This window comes from Trachypithecus francoisi, unplaced genomic scaffold (assembly GCF_009764315.1).
Source record: "Trachypithecus francoisi isolate TF-2019V2 unplaced genomic scaffold, Tfra_2.0 Lachesis_group12, whole genome shotgun sequence".
Taxonomy (NCBI): domain Eukaryota; kingdom Metazoa; phylum Chordata; class Mammalia; order Primates; family Cercopithecidae; genus Trachypithecus; species Trachypithecus francoisi.
In genome coordinates this window covers 80,661,278-80,680,515 of record NW_022681457.1, presented here as the reverse complement: position 1 = coordinate 80,680,515, position 19,238 = coordinate 80,661,278, and the positions used below count along the sequence as shown (strand labels likewise).

Sequence of the window (19,238 nt, the reverse complement as noted above, 5' to 3'; positions counted from 1 at the left end):
CACCACCATGCCTGGCTAATTTTTGTATTTTTAGTAGAGACAGGGTTTCACCATGTTGGTCAGGCTGGTCTTGAACTCCTGACCTTGTGATCTGCCTGCCTCGGCTTCCCAAAGTGCTGGGATTACAGGCCTGAGCCACTGTGCCCGGCAAGGAATGCTTTTCTGAAAGAGGGCCTTCGAACTAGGGTCTAAAGAATGAGCAGGAATTAACCGAATAAAGAGGTGGCTTATTCTAGGAACTGAAAGAGGCCAAAATCACCAGAGCACAGAGCAAGGGAGACAATAGTGTAAGACAGGACTGCAAATTTAGGGAAAGATGTAAAATTCCTTGTTGTACTATAAAAACATCTGTGAAATTGAACTTTGGTGGTGGCTTTATCTTGAAGGATGAGCAAGGTGAGTGAAGGCATTGTAGGAGAAATGTCACCTGCAGTAGCTAACTCTCAGGCATAAAGGCTGCCTAGAAGGGAGTGGCAGGAGATGAGGTTGAGAAGACAGATCAAAAGGTTGCCGCATGAACCAAGCAACAGTGAAGACTCAAGCAAAAGCAGTGATGGGATAGGGAGGGGAACAGGGTCTGTATGTAGAAATGAGAGACATTAGGGTTTCACCAAAAATTTCTTTCTTGGAGGACTGCATGATAATGCCATCATTTAAAAACAAGAAGGGTCAAGGCTGGAAGACTGGGAAACAGGCAGAGATAAGTCTGATTTGCACCATTTTGAGCTAGAGGTAACTGTGGGTCATTTAGGAATAATGTGTAGGAAATGACCAATGTGAAAAGGGATTGGGAAATTATATAATTTAATTTTTTTATTTTGAAACGGGGTCTCACTTCCATTGCCCAGGCCAGAGTACAGCAGTGCAGTCATGGCTCACTGTAGCCTCGAATTTCCGAGCTCAGGTGATCCTCCCACTTCAGCCTCCCCAGTAGCTGGGACCACAGGTGCACATCACCATGCTCGATTAATATTTTATATTTTTAGTAGAGACCAGGTTTCACCATGTAGCCCAGGCTGGTCTCACACTCCTGGGCTCAAGCAGTCTGCCTGCCTTGGCCTCCCAAAGTGTTGGGATTACAGGCGTCAGCCACTGCAACCATTAGGGAAAATATTTTAAATAAAGAGAAAGGCATGTTCAAAGGCCTGGAGATGATAAAGTTATGTTGGAGAAAGATAAAACAGATCAGCCTGGCAGGAACATCAAATATAGCAGGGGTGATGCTGGGAATCAAGAAATGAAGTAGGAGGCTGGGCACGGTGGCTCACGCCTGTAATTCCAGCACTTTGGGAGGCTGAGGTGGGTGGACTACCTGAGGTCACAAATTCAGGACCAGACTGGCCAACATGGTGAAACCCCATCTCTACTAAAATACAAAAATTAGCCAGGTGTGGTGGCACACCCCTAAAATCCCAGCTACTCGGGAGGCTGAGGTAGAATTGCTTGAGCCTGGGAGGCAGAGGTTGCAATGAGTGAAGATCGTGCCACTGCGCTCCAGCCTGGCCAACAGAGCGAGACAGTATCAAAAAAAAAAAAAAAAAAAAAAAGTAGGAATGGTAGCTACAGGCTAGGTCTTGAGGGACCTTGTAGATGAAGAGATTGGGATTTGTTCTGAGATCAGTAGAGTCCAACCAAAGGTTTTAAGCAGGATTGTGATATGGCCATATTTATCTTACAGAAAGATAGCTCTGATTACAGCATAGAGCATCTATTAGACAGGCACAGGGAGACCGGGCTATAACAGGAGGCTGGTACAGCAATCCAGGTGAGAAGTAAAGGTGTCTAGGCTGAAGGGAGTAGAAATGGAGAAAAGTAAGTAGATTTGAGATCCATTTAGAACATGGAATTAAAAGGACATAGTAATGAATTAGAAGAAAGAAGAGAGAAGCAGGAATGAAGGAATTCTCCCAGGTTTCAAGCTTGGGCAGCTGGGTCAATAGTGGTGTTGTTCGTTAAGGTGGGAAATCCAGAAAGAGGTTCTGCGTGTGTGTGAGGGTGAAGATGAACTTGGGGGGTGTGGTTTAGGTTTTAAGTGCCCGTAGGACTCTGAACTGGAGCTGTCCAGAAGGCAGCTGGCTATACACATGTGATGCTCAGCCAGGCACAGCCGCTCACACCTGTAATGCCAGCATTTTGGGAGACCAAGGCAGGTGGATCATGAGGTCAGGAGTTCAAGACTGACCTGGCCAACATAGTGAAACCCTGTCTCTACTAAAAATACAAAAAATTAGCCAGGCGTGGTGGCGGGTGCCTGTAATCCCAGCTACTCGGGAGACTGAAGCAGGAAAATCACTTGAACCCAGGAGGCGGTGGTTGCAGTGAGCTGAGATCGCGCCACTGCACTCCAACCTAGGCAACAGTGTGAGACTCCATCTCAAAAAAAAAAAAAAAAAAAAAAAGTGGAGCTCAGGAGAGAAGGTCGAACAGGAACGAGAGATTTGGTTTGGGCACAATGGAAAGATAATTGGGCAGGCTGAACTGAGTGTTGAGCAAGGTGAAATCTAGGCTGAATGAAGAAAAAGTGAGGAAAGGAGAAACGACTGAAAAAAAAACCAGAAAAAAAAAAGGAAATATTTTCAGACATTGAACAATTGGTAGCGCAGGGCACTGATCTCTGAAAGAAGGGAAGCAAATGAGGTTAGTCCTGTAATTGCCCAAGCCAACTTCCTGGAGAGTTTGCAGTCCACGTTGCAGGGAAGGAGAACCCAAGAGTCTGAAGGTGAGGTAACAGTTGAGCATTTGAGGAGGCCAGGGCAACTAGAATTCACAGATCGTCAGAGAGGAGAGAACTGCACAGAGAGAGAGCTCAGGGGATTTGTTGCAGGTCCCCCTTGGACTTCTCAGCTGATGAGTACATGTGGATGGGAAAACTACTAGAATCTGGGGAAAGAACCACTGGAAAGGGGCAGCCAGAATAATCCCTAGAGGTCACACAGGGCTGGGAATTGTGGGAAAACTGTATAATGCATGAGATATCACATAGTGTACTCAGGAAGGTATTGCCTTATCTCTGGGGCAAAATTAGTAACAGTGCAAAATTAGCTTTAGACCAAATGACGTAATTGTATCTCAGAAATACTTAAGGAATGCATAGGTATCCTGTCCCCAACAAGGTAAAATTCACATGCCTGGCAGCCAATCAGAAATTACAAGGCAATTCAGAAAAGCATGAATACACAACCAATAATGAGGGAAAAAGCAATCAGTAGAAGCAGGCTTAGAGATGACACAAATGAGAGAATTAGGGGCATTATGTCCTATTCCTATATTCAAGAAGGCAGAGGAAAGCATGAGAGTATTAAGGAAAGGCATGGAAGATTCAAAAAAGAACTCCCAGAGATGAAATATACAGTGTCTGAGATGAAAAATTTACTGGATGAATAATCAGCAAATTAGACACTATAGAATAAAAAAAAATAGTGAACTAGAAGATACAGCAGTAGAAACTATCTAAAACGAAACAGAGTGAGAGCTGGGTACAGTGGCTCAAACCTGTAATCCCAGCACTTTGGGAGGCCAAGGAAGGAGGATAACTTGAGGCCAGCAGTTCAGCCTGGGCAACATAGTGAGACCCCTGTCTCTACAAAAGTTTAAAAATTAGCTAAGTGTGGTCGTGCTTGTCTGTAGTTCTAGCTACTCAGGAGGCTGAGGGAGGAAGATTGCTTGAGCCCAGGGGTTGGAAGCTGCAGTGAGCTATGATTGTGCCACCACACTCCAGGCTGGTCTACAGGTTGAGACCCTTGTTTCTTAAAAAAAGAAAAGGGCTGGGTGTGGTGGCTTACACCTGTAATCCCACACTTTGGGAAGCTGAGGTGGATGGATCACTTGAGGTCAGGAGTTCGAGACCAGCCTGGCCAATGGTGAAACTACGTCTCTACTAAAAATACAAAACTTAGCCAGGCGTGGTGGCATGTGCCTGTAATCCCAGCTACTCCGGAGACTGAGGCAGGAGAATCGATTGAACCCAGGAGGCGGAGGTTACAGTGAGCCAGGATTGCACCACTGTGCTCCAACCTGGGCCACAGAGCGAGACCCTGTCATAAAAAAGAAAAAGAAAAGACACATAGAGTGAAACATGACTGGGGAAAAAAAATGAACAGACCACTGGTGAGCTATGGGATTTCAAGCAGCCCTAACAACATGTGTTATTGGAGCCCCTAAAAGAAAGAGGAGGGCAGAAAAATATTTGAAGAAATAAGAACCAAATTTTTTTCAAATGTGATTAAAACCCACAGATCCAACAGCTCCAAGGATGCCAAACACAGGAAAGATGATGAAAATCGCAGCAAAGTATGTCATAAGCACTCCCCTCTCATTCCCACAGGTGCTTGGCAAAGGAGAGGAAAAGCAGCCTCCCCTGGAGAGCCTCAAGAAAAACCTTGTAGGGTCTGCCAGGCTTCAGTGGTGGCAGGAGGTAGAGAGGGGTGGGCCAGGTGGTTGGAATCGTGAGTCAGAGGGCATTGTGAGAAGGGTTTGTCAGAGGACTGAGGATGAGAGAAATGGGGTCCATGGCTCATTGTAACTGGCTCTGAGATTTACAGCTAAATCTAATCTCTGAGGTTTAGCTAGCTCTTTAGTTTTTCAAAGATTATTCCTATTGTTTGCAAGGGGATTTTATTTGTTCAGTACAACACATTTCTTCTGGTAATGCTCCTTGTAACCATGTGTATCACATGGGAGTCATCATTTTCCACAAACCCCGTCTCCTCAGTCTCTGTGACTATAACAGAATGAAGTGCTGGTGCACGCTCCACCAGCCCTAGCCTTTCCCCAGGAGTTTCACCCTTGGGAGCAGAGGGGCTAATGCAATCCCTTGCCAGTGGCAAAGCGGAAGATGTTTGCCTACATTTTGCTGGTGGCCACGTTGCCTCACTTACGAAGAAAGCTCACCAGGGGAGAGTACAGACAATAGAGGAAGGCCCGATGGCCTCCCTCTATTCCAGTCACTCTTGGTCACCCCTGAGACCCTCCGCACTCTGGCCCTTCCTACGTTTTGGTTATGTGAACCACTAAATCACCCCGTTCACTTGAGTTAGTGCAACCAGTATGTTGAGCATGCAAGAAATGTCGAGGGATCATCACAGACACCTTCATTTTGTCTCCCACTGTTCCCTTAAAATGTTTTCATGTCCTTAATACATCTGAAGTAATAAGAATTCCATAGTCGCAGTGAGTTGCCATTTCCAAACTTAGAGGGTCCCATCTTGTGTAACAGTCACAGCTTTCAATTCATAAAAGCTGCAGGTGCTCCCTTCCCCGCAATAGGGCTTAGTGCTGGCAGGTGCTTGGTGGGGAAAGGGCATGTCCTGCTTGTCTCTCCTCTTCCCTCCTCTCCCATATGCCTCTGACATATCCGGGATTGCTATGGGAGCGAGAGAGAATGAGCAGTAAAGACCTAGAGTGGGCCGGGCGCGGTGGCTCAAGCCTGTAATCCCAGCACTTTGGGAGGCTGAGACGGGCGGATCACAAGGTCAGGAGATCGAGACCATCCTGGCGAACACGGTGAAACCCCGTCTCTACTAAAAAAATACAAAAAAAAACTAGCCGGGCGAGGTGGCGGGCGCCTGTAATCCCAGCTACCCGGGAGGCTGAGGCAGGAGAATGGCGTAAATCCGGGAGGCGGAGCTTGCAGTGAGCTGAGATCCGGCCACTGCACTCCAGCCTGGGCGACAGAGCGAGACTCCGTCTCAAAAAAAAAAAAAAAAAAAAAAAGCCTAGAGTGTTTGCACTCTCTGGACCTGACAAGTAGTTAAAGCTGACTCTGGTGGGGTGCTTTTGTGAGTGTTCTGATGACCCCTTTCCATCTTAGGGGCCTCTTCTCTGTGGTTACCCCTGCGTGGGTAATGCCCATGTCTCCGCCTTGCTCCTCACTTCTGTAGCTCCTGGGAATCCCATCATCTACCCACTGCTTCTGTTGGCTAAGGGCCGGTCAACCCTCTAGGCAGATCTTCTGGAAAGGACCTGAAACAAGCCCACACCAACTCCTTCATGCATTAGTTTTTGCCACAGATTCTGGGAGTGCAGGCCAGTCCCCATGCAGTGCTCTCCTGCAGCAGCCCACCCATTGCCCTTTGTGTCCTCTAGACTTGTTGGGTAGGAGGTGGGCCCCAGGTAACCCACTGTGTTCTCTAAACCTTAAGGCCATGTTAGGTGTCCTTCAGAGGCTGGAGTGAGAGACAAGTACCCCTCCTGCCCTGTTCATAACACAGCTCCCCACAAAGACATTTTTCAAATCCTCCCTCCCTTCATCTCTAGCAACTGATTGCTATTTATATTTGATGTAGGGAAGGCCTTTAGAATTACGTGATATGTATTAACAGATTTCCTTTGAAAATCTGCATCTTAGTGTAGCACTTCACTGAAATATATCACCTTATAGGCCTGGCTAAAATTTTCTTTCTAGCATCCTGTTACACTAATTTGATTTGGACTTGTGACTGTTGTGACCAAATAATCCTGATAATAGTCAACAGATATTTATTGAGCATCTACTATGGGCAGCCACAGCCCTCATGAGTTGTCAGTCCATATAATCTTTACATTTTTCTTGAATCCATTTGCCGATGTTTATAAACTTAGAAATTTTACCTTAAAAATCCAGATTCCTGCCTTGAAAAAAATCAGAAGATGTGGTAATGGGGGGCCTGAGTTGCTGCCTGCCATAGTTAGCAGGAGCTAGTGGGAGCCACCCTTCAGCAGGGCACACTCTCCAGATGGACTCAGTTCCCTCTGGGCTTTGACGCTAGAGCCAAGGGTGAGCTGCCATTTATCATCAGTGGGCTCACAATTACCTTTTCTTAAATTATTCTGGTACTCATGTCTCTTTTCTGAGGGCTGTGGGGGGTACAGTGATCCTTCACCGTGTTGCACAGGCTAGGGTGCAGTGGCGTGATCACAGCTGACTGCAGCCTTGATCTCCCAGGCTCACGCCATCCTCCTCCCTCAGCCTCTGGAGTAGCTGGTACTACACGTGTGCACCAATATGCTCAGCTAATTTAAAAAAATTTTTTTGAATAGATGAGGGCTCACTATGCTACCCAGGCTTATCTCAAACTCCTGAACTCAAACAACCCTCCCAGCTTGGTCTCCCAAAGTGCTGGGATTACAGGTGTGAGCCACTGTGTCCTGCCCTCTTATCTCTTAATGAAAGAGAGAAAACAACAGTTAGACCCGGAGAGACATGAAGGGACAAACTTGCTTTACAAATGCAGAGTTCTTAGAAATGTAATATGCAGTGTGTGTGTGCATGTGTGTGTAAAACAAAACAAAACTAAGATGCCATTGGCAAATAATGAACCACAGATATAATTATTTTTACTATACAGAAAATATATGGGCGGAAAAACAGTGAATTGAAAAAAAAAAAAGACATTCCAACAGAATTTGTTTTTTAATGCAACTAAAATAAGTAGTGTGAGCTGCTGTATAAGAGTATTACATTCTCCCACTTCCCTCATTTGTGTTATGCTCTTGCTTGGCCCCGACACTTGAATTTGCAACAATGAGGGAAACATTCTCTGGCCTCTCTTGAAGGAATCTGCCTAAGTATGGATTCATTGTCTAAGGGAGTCTTAGCTCAGGTCTGAGGAGCAACAGCACGAGCCTTCCTCCAGGGCTGTCACCACACAGGGAAATAGTGACAGGTATTTGGCAAGTTGATGAGGCTTCCTTTCTATGGAATGATAAGATAGGATTGTTGAGAGAGCACTTAACGTTGACACTAACTCTCTGCAAATTGTATTTTTAGTTTTATTTTATATTTAAGTCTTTTTTTGTTTTTCTTACCAATGTTTGTAAGTTCTTGATATGTTAAGGCAAGTCTTTGATCCATTTGCCTGCGTTAGAGCAAAGCCAGAATTATTTTGAGGAAAGGCTTTCACTTGCTCAAGGCCATTCTCTTGGGAGGTAAGCCTTGTGTTGAGTTGTGTGTCCTAGTTGGTATCTTCAAGTTTAAGAAGAGGATTTATTCTCCCTCCACAGCTCAGATGATTTTGAAAGCAATGAGTCTGGCCTTAATTGGCCTTGCAGAACGACTCCTGGGAGGTACTTGTCAGCGTGTGTGACTTCCCCCTTTTTGCTGTTCACTGCTTATTAAAGCCTGGGTTCCTCGAAAGCTTTGCTGCCTGGCCTTTTCCATCCAGTATTTTGGTATTCTGTTTTACCCTCAGACTGAGCCAGGCCAGCTAAGAACTGCATTCATAGGCCACCTTATTTTGGCTAGACACACAAACACACACACACGCGCGCACGCGCACACACACACTGCAACTATGGAGCAGAGCCATAAGAAATAATCCCGTGACACTCCCTATCATTTTCCTTATACAAATGTTTTTGAGGAAACAGGAAATTTCCCTCAAGTCTTAGTATCAAGAATAGCTGTGATTCTCCTGGTTTATTTTCTAGATACTGCTGAACCATGAAATCAGTGCTTTGCACTTAGTTTTAGCTATGGAAAATCTTGAGGACAGATCTGTAATCTTCCTTCAACAAGCACACACGGCCCTAGGATGTTCACTTTTGCTATTTTCCTTATCCCATCTGCATTTTCCTAAGTTTATGTCCACTTTGGCCCCCAGATTTATCCTTTTCAAAATCTTGTACTCCATACAATTTTATAGAACTGTTTCAACCTCATTTTAGAATGAGGCAAGATGTAAAGAACTTAAATAAATTAAAATACTGATTAATCACTTGTTAGAAACATCAATTTGTCTTTAAATTTTATTGTAAACTTGCTATTCTTTATGTAATCTGATCTATTGGTTCCTTATGATGACCATGAAGAGAATTGGCATGGATTTGGGGACTTGTTGACTGCCACATCCTCACACCATGGCTAAGGTGGCTGATTCAGCAAATACTGTGTTTAGAGCTCAGAGGACGCAAATATTGCTTCTGAGCCTCTTACTTTTCCAGGTTCCAGTTTCATGGTTTACTAAATTTCAGTTCCAATTACCACATTTAAACAGGAAGGAAGGCAGTTGTATACCAACATAGGACTGGCTGCCCTAGAATGCATAGGAAATACCTGGCATTGAACTTGGTCCTTCACAAAACAGGTGTTCAGCTGGTGTTTTGTGGTTTATGTATTTAGTTGTGTTCTTTGAAGCAGTTGAATTGTGTTCTTTTCCAAGGGTTGTCTGTCCCCATGGTCTAGGTCTGGGGGACGCAATATGCTAGTATCAGTGACTTGACTTTAATGACATTTTCTGCTTTTCTTTTTCAGAGTATGATCGGTTGGGCTTCCTCCTGAATCTGGACTCTAAACTGTGAGTAGAACAAGAAGATACATTGACTCTGTGGCAGAGAGGTCTGTGAGAGCTGGGTCTCACTTTGAAGGGTCAGCTCTCATCACTCTTCTGGTGACTGGGGGACTCCCTGGGACCTCTGTCCTCATGCTGTCAGTAGAATCTTGGGGCATGTTACAGTCTGCAGTGACCACAGAGGGTGGGATGATGGGTGCAAACATAAGGCCTTTGATTTGGCTGGCACAGGCAACTTATTATAGGAGGAGGCCACTGCCAGGAGTTGGAAGGACTAGGAGGCTCCTGGAAAGGCTTCTCCTACAGGGTAGAGGACAGTTGAGTCACAGCAGGAGGTAGGGGCCTCTCAGAGATGCTCTGGCACCTGACATGCACAGCTTTCTGTGATCACTCCCTGTCTTACTCTCCAGCTTCAACGCTTGCCACTCTTGCCACAGGTGAACCCTCCTTTTCCCTCTACCTTTGCGTATGCTTGTTACCTGTGCCTGAAATTCTCTTTCCTTGCTAGCTCACTTAGAAAACTAAAAGAAACTACTTCTTCCCCACACAAAATTGTCTCTTCCTCTGTGCTTCCTTTGAATTTTCTACCTCTGTTACAATTATCGCACTATACTGTAATTGCATAATAATTACTAATTTTTTAAGGGCACAGGCTCAGAGCTAGGCCTAGTAGATAACTTGGTTCAAATCCCAGATTGACGTTTATTCTCTTTGTGATTTGGGGCAAGCTACTTAACCACTCTGAGCCTCAGTTTCATCTATAAGATGATGACAATAAACTTATTCCACCGGGTTTTTGTAAGAATTTAATTGAAATGATTAATTCATAGAGGACTGTCAAATATTGAGTATCTAATCCTTCCAGGATCCTTCCTTACTGGTCTTCTTGGTCTCTCTAGCACCTAGACAGTATTGGTGTATGTTTGTCAGGTACCCATTAAACACTGAACACTTGGATGGATGGATGGATGGATGGATGGATGGATGGATGAAAGGATGGGTGGCTGGATGGATGATGGTCCCTATTTGACAAGCATGCCTTGAGTTGCAGCTCTCTCCACTCTGTGTATTCATGCCCCTACAAGCCTGCTCACATGGCTGATGCTCAATAAATCCTTGCAGAACCACCTTACTACCTACTGTGATTCCTTTCTATTGTTAGTCATCTTTGTGCATCTATGTCCCCTGCCCTTTACCAGGCAGACATCATAAAGGATCAGAATTATTTCTCTTTCCTTTTCCATCTTGCATAAGGGCCTTTTCCGCAGTTGTGTCTGATGATGATGGCCACACCTACATACAAGACATCAAATCAGGGGCTGGTTGGTTTTCCTACTGAATAGTCTGGCATTTGGCTTCTTGGCTCTGATACCTCATACTGTGAGTTCAGGTATTGTAAATCTCCTAACTTTTACACATTATGGAGGCAACTATGAAGGAAAATGTGTGCGTTCTGTATACCAGGCTAGTAGAGAGATGTCAGCCGCGTGTTAACATCTAGGGAATGGGGTATTTGATTGTGGTAGAAAGCCATAGGCTTCACTCTTAGAAAATTCTTAATTTAGTACTCTGGAAAAAAGCAAATCAAGTATAAGCCATAAGCAAGTGAAATGCCACCAGAATGGAAGAGATAAGAGTAATTCCCAAGTTGAATCACACTGATGAACAAAAGGCATATTCTCTAGGACATACTACAGTATTTAAACTGTCTTCAGCAGTGAAAGGAGGAGGATGAGGAGGACATTCCTACCCTGCTCTCCTGACAGTTGGGTCCTGCAGAGTAGGCTGTTGTGTAGCTTTCTGTTGTGTATCAGGCCAGTTCTTGGAACTATGTGAGTTAACATGGTCATTAGCACAGTAAATTGGCTTGGCCTCATTTGATTTAACTCACAATTTAAGGTACAAGCTACTTTCCTGCCTCTCGCTGCAAAGCTTTTTCTAGTCCAGTGCTGTCTTCAGAAGTCCAGTGCTGTCTCTCCTGTCTCACAGATACCTGAGAAAGATTTCCACCTACTTCCAGAGAGAAGTTTCCAAGTTAAGGATTCTGTTTTTGGTGGGGGCAGTTACTCAGCAAAGTTGAGATCACCCCTTACCAAGTCCCTCTCTAGTTGTGTTATATTCTATTTCTGAAGTATAGTAAAGGATCTGAACTTTAATCGGAACTGGATTTGAATTCTGTCTCTGCTGCATAGTATTACATGACCTTAGATAATTATTATATTTTAGCTTTCTGAATCCCAATTTTCCTTTATGAAAAATGTAGATAATAGCACTCACTTCCTATGGCTTTATGAAGAATAAAAGAAAGCATTCTATAAAGTATGAATAAGTATGCCAATGTAAGGCTTTCTTTTTATTTATCTTGATTGGGATTCTTTTAGCTGCTGCTTCTTCTTCCTCTTCTTCCTCCTCCTCTTCTTGCTCTTTCTCTTCTTCCCCTCTTCTCCTTCCCCCTCTTTTCCTCCCCCCTCTTCTCCTCCCCCTCTTCTCCTCCCCCATCTTCTCCTCCCTTCTCTTCTCTTCCCCCTCTTCTCCTCCCTGCTGCTGCTTCTTCCTCTTCTTCCTCCTCCTCTTCTTGCTCTTCCTCTTCTTCCTCCTCTTCTCCTTCCCCCTCTTCTCCTTCCCCCTCTTTTCCTCCCCCCCTTCTTCTTCCCCTCTTCTCCAACCCCCCTTCTCCTCCTCCTCCTCCTCCTCTTCCTCCTTCTCCTTCTCCTTCTTCTCCTTCTTCTCCTTCTCCTTCTTCTTATTCATCTTCGTCTTCTTCTTCTTCCCTTTTTTGGTACAGACAGGCTCTTGCTGTGTTGCCCAGGCTGGTCTTGTACTCCTGGGCTCAAGTGATCCTCCTGCCTTAACTTCCTGAAGTGTTAGGATTACAGGTGTAAGCCACAGTATCTGGCCTCATTTAGATTCTTGGGTATAAGAATTTCATATGTTTTGGGAAAATTTCAGCCATTATCTCTTTAAATATTCCCTCTGCCCCACTCTCTCTCTATTCCTCTTCTGAAATTCTGGTTAAATTTTAGACCTTCTCATTATATTAACTTATCTTCCATATTTTTCATCTTTTAATTACTTTCATGTTAACTGGAACCCCAAAGGACCCAGCATAAGGATAAACTAGAACTATTAATAAACCTGCACCCCCAAAGCAGGCTGCAAGAACAGTTACCAAAGCACTGAGTAGGTCATGGCAGTAGAACAAAAACACTTGGTATTTGTTGCCAGAGTTCTCATCACTCAGGTGATCTAGGGAACCTCAAGCCATGAATTCAGTTTAAGGTATTCCAGACTGGCAGTGCCTCCAAGCACCTGGCAGAAATAAATGCAGACTTTCCATAGAGGAAGACATATGCATTCCTCATAAATAACTTTTCAAGGAAATAAACAGCTTACAGTAAAAAATAACTAAACACACAAGGAAACAAGCTTCTATTGAAGCTTGTTCTCATGGTTTTATGAGAAACATGTAAAACAACTGGCAACAGAGGAGTATCCACAAAGATTTCTGAAATTGGAATTACCACACATCATTTATAAAGCAATTAAATATACTATATTTAAAGAAATAAGAGACAATACTGAATTATATGCATAGAATAGGGAACTATGAAAAGCAAAATACCAGATTTGAAAAAACAATGAACTTCTAGAGTTAAAAAATACAGTGACCAAAATTAAAAACTCAGTAAAAGGGGTTAGCGCTGATTAGATACAACTGAAGACAGAGTTAGTGAACTGGAAGGTAAGACAGAAGAAATTATTTATAAAAGGGGTTGGCAAACTCTTTTGGCAAAGGGCCAAATGGGAAATATTTTAAAATTTGGGGCATTGTTTTTTCTGTCACGACTACTCAGCTTTGCTGTTTTAACTTGAAAGCATCCATAGATAGTATATAGATTAATGAGTATGGCTATATTTCAATAAAACTTTATTTATGGACCCTGAAGTTTTAATTATATATGTATATTTTTGAGACAGAGTTTCATTCTTGTTGCCCAGGCTGGAGTGCAGTGGCGCAATCTCGGCTCACTGCAACCTCTGCTTCCCCAGTTCAAGTGATTCTCCTGCCTCAGCCTCCCGAATAGCTGGGATTACAGGCATGCGCCATCAAGCCTGGCTAATTTTGTATATTTAGTAGAGATGGGGTTTTTCCATGTTGGTCAGGCTTGTCTTGAGCTCCTGGCCTTGGGTGATCCGCCTGCCTTGGCCTCCCAAAGTGTTGGGATTACAGGCATGAGCCACCACGCCTGGCAATTTTATATAATTTTTATGTGTGAAAAATATGCTTTTTGATTTTTTGCTCCATCTATTAAAAATGTAAAAGACATTCTTAACTTACAGGCCATATAAAAAACAGGTGAAAGGTTGGCTTTGGCCCACAAGTGTAGTTGGCTCACCCTTAATTGAGAATGCAACACATCTCTATCTTGAGAATTATCTCCTCACTCCAGATGTTTTCTATTCTTGGAACCCTATTGCATAGAAAAACTCCTTTTAAAAAAATGGATTCTGGGGTAAATGTGCAGGCTTGTTACATGGGTTTATTGTGTGATGGTGAGGTTTGGAGTGTGGATGGTCCCATTACCCAGATAGTGAGCATAATATTCAACAGATAGTTTTTCAGCCCACTCCCCACTCCCGCCTCTAGTAGTCCCCAGTGTCTGTTCTTATTTTTATGTCCATGTGTATTCAGTATTTAGCTCCCATTTGTAAGTGAGAACATGTGATATTTCATTTTCTTTTCTGCGTTAATTTGTTTAGGATAATGACTTACAGCTGCATCTATCAACATCATTTTTCATAGAAGTAGAGAAAACCATTCTAAAATGTATATGTAACCAAAAAGCCAGAATAGCCAAAGCAATCCTAAGCAAAAAGAACAGAGCTGGAGGTATCACATTGCTAGACTTCAAACTCTACTATAAGGATATAGTAACTAAACTTGATATTGCTACAGAAACAGACACATAGACCAATGGAACAGAATAGAGAACCCAGAAATAAAGCCACACAGCTACAACCATTCTGATCTTCAACAAAGTCTACAAAAATAAGCAATAGGGAATGGACTCTCTATTCAATAAATGGTGTTGGGATAACTGGCTAACTATATGCAGAAGAATGAAACTGAATCCCCACATTTCACCATATATAAAAATTAAGATGGATTAAAGATTTAAATGTAAGACCTCACACTATTGAAATCCTAGCAGAAAACCTAGGACATACCCTTCTCATCGTTGACTTTGGCAAAGAATTTATGGCTACGTCCCCGAAAGCAACTACAACAAGAACAAAAATTGACAAACGAGACCTAATCAAATTAAAGAGCTTCTGCACAGCAAAAGAAACTATCAACAGAGTACACAGACAGCCTACAGAATGGGAGAAATACTCTTAAAATACCTTATATCTAGTGATATTCCAAAAGCCTGGAAATAGACATTTTAGATTTTTTTTTGTCTTCACTGTATTTGTTTAATTATGTCTTTCTGGAATAGAGTGGCTTATATTTTCTTTGAGAATTCCTTTCTGCTTGTATCTACATGACAAAATCACTTGTTAGTGCTGTGAACATTATTCAGAATACCGACATGCAAAACCTTGTCTTTTTACTACAAGAACTGTTGTTCAAGTAGGCAGAACTTTTTTTTTTTTTTTTTTTTTGAGACGGAGTCTCGCTCTGTCACCCAAGCTGGAGTGCACTGGCCGGATCTCAGCTCACTGCAAGCTCCGCCTCCCAGGTTCACACCATTCTCCTGCCTCAGCCTCCCGAGTAGCTGGGACTACAGGCGCCCGCCACCTCGCCCGGCTAGTTTTTTGTATTTTTTAGTAGAGACGGGGTTTCACCGTGTTAGCCAGGATGGTCTCGATCTCCTGACCTTGTGATCCGCCCGCCTCGGCCTCCCAAAGTGCTGGGATTACAGGCTTGAGCCACCGCGCCCGGCTTAGGCAGAACTTTTTGGTGGTTAAAAATGTGAGCTGTGGAGTCAGACATGGAGTTTTGAGGCCCAGTTCCACATCTTACTAGCTCTAATCTGGAGTGAGTTATTTAACTACTAAGTCTCAGTTAAAGCATTGACAATTGTAATACCAAGGATGAGAGTTAGCCCTTATCAGTGTCTGGTAAACTGGCAGGGATATAGCCGAAAAATGAGACCTGGACTTCAGCTTGCCTCCTGCTCCATACCCCGGATTTCATTTCTTCACTCTTTGATTTAGCAGATATTTCTTGAGCACCAGCTCTGTGTTTTCTAACTGGAATAAACGGAAACTTCTAAGCCACAGGCATAGCCTTACAAGCTTGATTGGAAAGGCTATCCTGTAAGCTGAGGTCTTAGTGAATGGGGAGGAAGCAATTGAGAACAGGAAGGGAGGGTAAAGGGTAGTATTGCTGGACAGCATGAGCAACAGACAAGTTTTTGGTTGTTTCTTTTTTTATAATAAGCATGACATATTGGTGGTTTGGAAGCATTAATGGACTCCAAAGAGGATAACCATGGATCCCAGGGTCCATGGAGTACAGATGAAAGTGCAGCCTCCTTTGCAGAGAGCTGTAAAAACGGTGTTTTCCCAAGAGACCTAGGTTTCTATGAAAGCAAAAATGGAAGGAACATTCACTGAAGGGTTTGAGGATATAAAGAACACAGTTTTATGCCACATAATTGAAAGTTAGAGTGTGGGCTGTGCCGGGGGAGAAGTAGGAAATTGGACCAAGAAGAAGCAGAGAACAGTGACTTGAGGGAAAGAAAACTGAGGAGAATATGGTTTGGAGAGAAACAGGAATAACTAGAATGTGAGACTGGTGAGCTGGTGACATTACTAGCCTTGCGGTTGCCTGAGAATTGACCCCGTCTTCCCCAGGGGTTGGGCACTCAGGCTGCTACGGGCAGGCAGCCACAACCTGATTTAATGATACCTCTGAGGGGCACATCTGCTCTCTGAAAGGAGTCTACTGTTGTCTGGCTCAAAGTTGAGGGCCCTGGGAAAAGGCTCAGGGGTAAAGGCTCTTGCCTCAACAACAAAGTGGATACTCTCTCATTCAATCAACAGATTTGTTGAGCAATTAATATGTATTAGGCAATATTCTGTGCTCTGGGGATATACCAGTGAACAAGACAATCAGTAAACAAAAATGTTATGAATAAAGTTTTTAGGATTTTGGAAGGTGATAAGTGCTGTGAAAGAAAATAGAGCAAGACAAGGGAATGCTGTTGAAGAGAGTGCAAGTTTCAGTGGGACAGTCAAGGTAAAACTCATTGAGAAGGTGGCATTTGAGCAAAGAGTCAAAGGAAGATAGGCAGAGCATTCCAGAAAGAACCCTAAGGAAATCTCAGTCTCCATTATAAGGAATATGACACAATGAGCCAGCAATGTGCCGTTAGTCCAGGAGAGAGATGAGCCATCTGGATTTCTTGAAGGAGCCAGATCCTGGTGTCCAGGTGTGAGTTTCCTGAGCCGATGTGGGCCTTCTGGGAGCAGATTTAATTAAATGGAAGTTTCATCTGTTTCTGCTGGGTGTGGGCAAGTGCTCTGGGAAAGCTCTGTCTGCTGCCACAGTGTGGTGTTTTACAGGTGTTTTATGTGGGCAAGAGCATGGGGACTTTAATGCTCAGTCTAATTTCATAAGGAATTCCATGTGAAGACACAAAAATATGAAAATGAAAGCAAACAACTCTTAATCCCCAGAGCCTTGTGGAAACCAGGTCGTTTGTAATAGTGGATAAGCATGGAGCAGTCTAAATATGAGGTGAGTTTAACACTTCTAAAACAGCCTGTCAAGTTCCCTAGGACTTCAAGGGGAAAACATTTATTGAGCACCTACTATATGCCCAGTGGTGCACTAGGTACTTTCTGTGTTACCTTTTCCCACAACATTTGCTTAATCTCATCCAGTATCATGGCTTTAAATGTCATCTATATGCTGATGACGCCTACATTTGTATCAAGCCCAGTTCTCTTTCCCCACACTCCAGACTCATTTACCCAATTGCCCCCTTCATTCGGATGTATATTAGGCATCTCACACTTAACATGTCCAGAACTAAACTCCAGAATCTTTTCTACCCTAGGAAATGGCAGCTAACTACATCCTTCCATTCTTCACATCAAATACTGTAGCATCATTTCTTTGACACTCAAATCTGATAATCAGTAAACCCTATTAGCTTTACCTTAAATACCCTCAGATCCAACCACTTCTCACTACCTCTATATCATCACTCTGTCCAAACCACCACCTCCCACCGAACTTTTGCACTCCTAACTAGTCTTCCAGATTTTATGCTTGCTTCTCTGTGGTCTGTTGCCACACTGAAGCCAAAGTGAGCCTATTAAAATACAAGATAGGTCTTATTACTCCTGTGATCAGAACTCCCCAATGGCTCCCCATTTCTTGCAGAATGACAGCCAGAATCTTTACAATGCTCACCAAGGCCCTACATGGTCTACACCTTGGTTTCTTGTTGGTCTCCTGATTTATTGTTTTATCCTGGGCTCCTTGCTGTGATTTGGACACTCCAGGTCTGTTCCCGCCTCAAGACTCTTGGCATTTGATCATTCCCTTGTCTGGAACACTTCCCCAGATACCTGCAGAGATTGTGCACTCCCTTACCTTTTTAGAACGTAGTTCAAATGTTACCTTCTTAATAAAGTTTCCTTGCCTATCCCATTTAAAATCATAGCCCCATCCCCTATTGGCATTCCCTGTTCCCCTTTACTGTGTCATTTTCTCCTGGGTGTCTATCACTCTCAGATGCCGCATATGTTTTATTTACTTGTTTATTGTCTGTCTCCATCTACTAGAGGGTTTTTTCTATTTTGTTCCCTACTATTTTCTAGCAGCAAAACCAGTGTCTACTGTATTACTTGTTGATCAATTAATAAATATTTGTTGCATGGATAAATGGTGGACAACTCTATGAAGCAGACGGTATTTAAATGCATTTTAACAAATGTAAAAATGACTATAGAAGGAATAAGTAATTTACTTGTGTTCACAGAACTAAATGTGATCAAGCCAGTATTTGAACCCTTCTCTGCCTGGCTCCAAACTTTTTTACTTTGCTCACTATTCAACATAGCTTTCTAGGCCGAGCGCGGTGGCTCGAGCCTCTAATCCCAGCACTTTGGGAGACTGAGGTGGGCGGATCATGAGGTCAGGAGATCGAGACCATCCTGGCTAACACAGTGAAACCCTGTCTCTACTAAAAAAATACAAAAAAACTAGCCGGGCAAGGTGGCGGGCACCTGTGGTCCCAGCTACTCAGGAGGCTGAGGCAGGAGAATGGCGGAAACCCGGGAGACAGAGCTTGCAGTGAGCCGAGATCCGGCCACTGCACTCCAGCCTGGGCGACAGAGCGAGACTCCGTCTCAAAAAATAAATTAATTAATTAATTAAATTAAATTTTAAAAAAACAGAACTTTCTGTTTTTCCAAATTCACAGTTTGATCCTACGTTTTAACTATACCAGAAGCTTTATAAGGGCAAGAAGTAGGAATGTTCTGTTCACAGATATATTCACAATGCCTAGTATAGTGTTTATGTGCATAGTAAATATTCAATAAATATTTGTTCAGTCAATCGAGGACAGAAGGAAGAGGGTATGAGTAAGAGAGAATAGAGCCACCTTTAATAACAAAATCCAGATCTTTCAAGTATTGTTATTAGAAGGTTTTTAGGGAGGGGGGTGCAGTGGTGAGGACTGTCAAGTGGCCCCTTCCTTTATCTAACCCTGACTTTCCCCATCTCCTGGAGAGACTGTCACTTGAAGAACTTCTGCCACCATCATGCTGACTTCAGAGGGCCAGCTTCTCTTTAATGCCTTAAAAAAAATAAAAGAGGAAAGGTGGGGGGTGTGTGGTGGGGGGACACTTTCTTTTGGCTCCTCTAAGCAAAGCTAAAAATATTTCACTAAAGATTAAAAGAGGACAACAGAGAAATTCACCTTGAGAGGATAAGAAATCCAAAGG

The 19,238-nt window shown here is 43.4% G+C and overlaps 1 protein-coding gene across 15 annotated transcripts in view; it reads left to right on the top strand.

The window, feature by feature from the left end:
- ST3GAL3 (ST3 beta-galactoside alpha-2,3-sialyltransferase 3) overlaps positions 1-19,238 on the top strand; it is a 239,593-nt gene that overhangs the window by 110,201 nt on the left and 110,154 nt on the right. For all 15 annotated transcript variants that reach the window (XR_004440891.1, XM_033226759.1, XM_033226764.1 and 12 more), the window contains one exon: positions 9,230-9,272. Coding sequence is in view for 14 of the 15 variants with exons in the window: in XM_033226759.1 (XP_033082650.1) it covers positions 9,230-9,272 (43 nt within the window). In the remaining variant the exon portion in view is untranslated. The remainder of the gene's footprint in view (positions 1-9,229; positions 9,273-19,238) is intronic.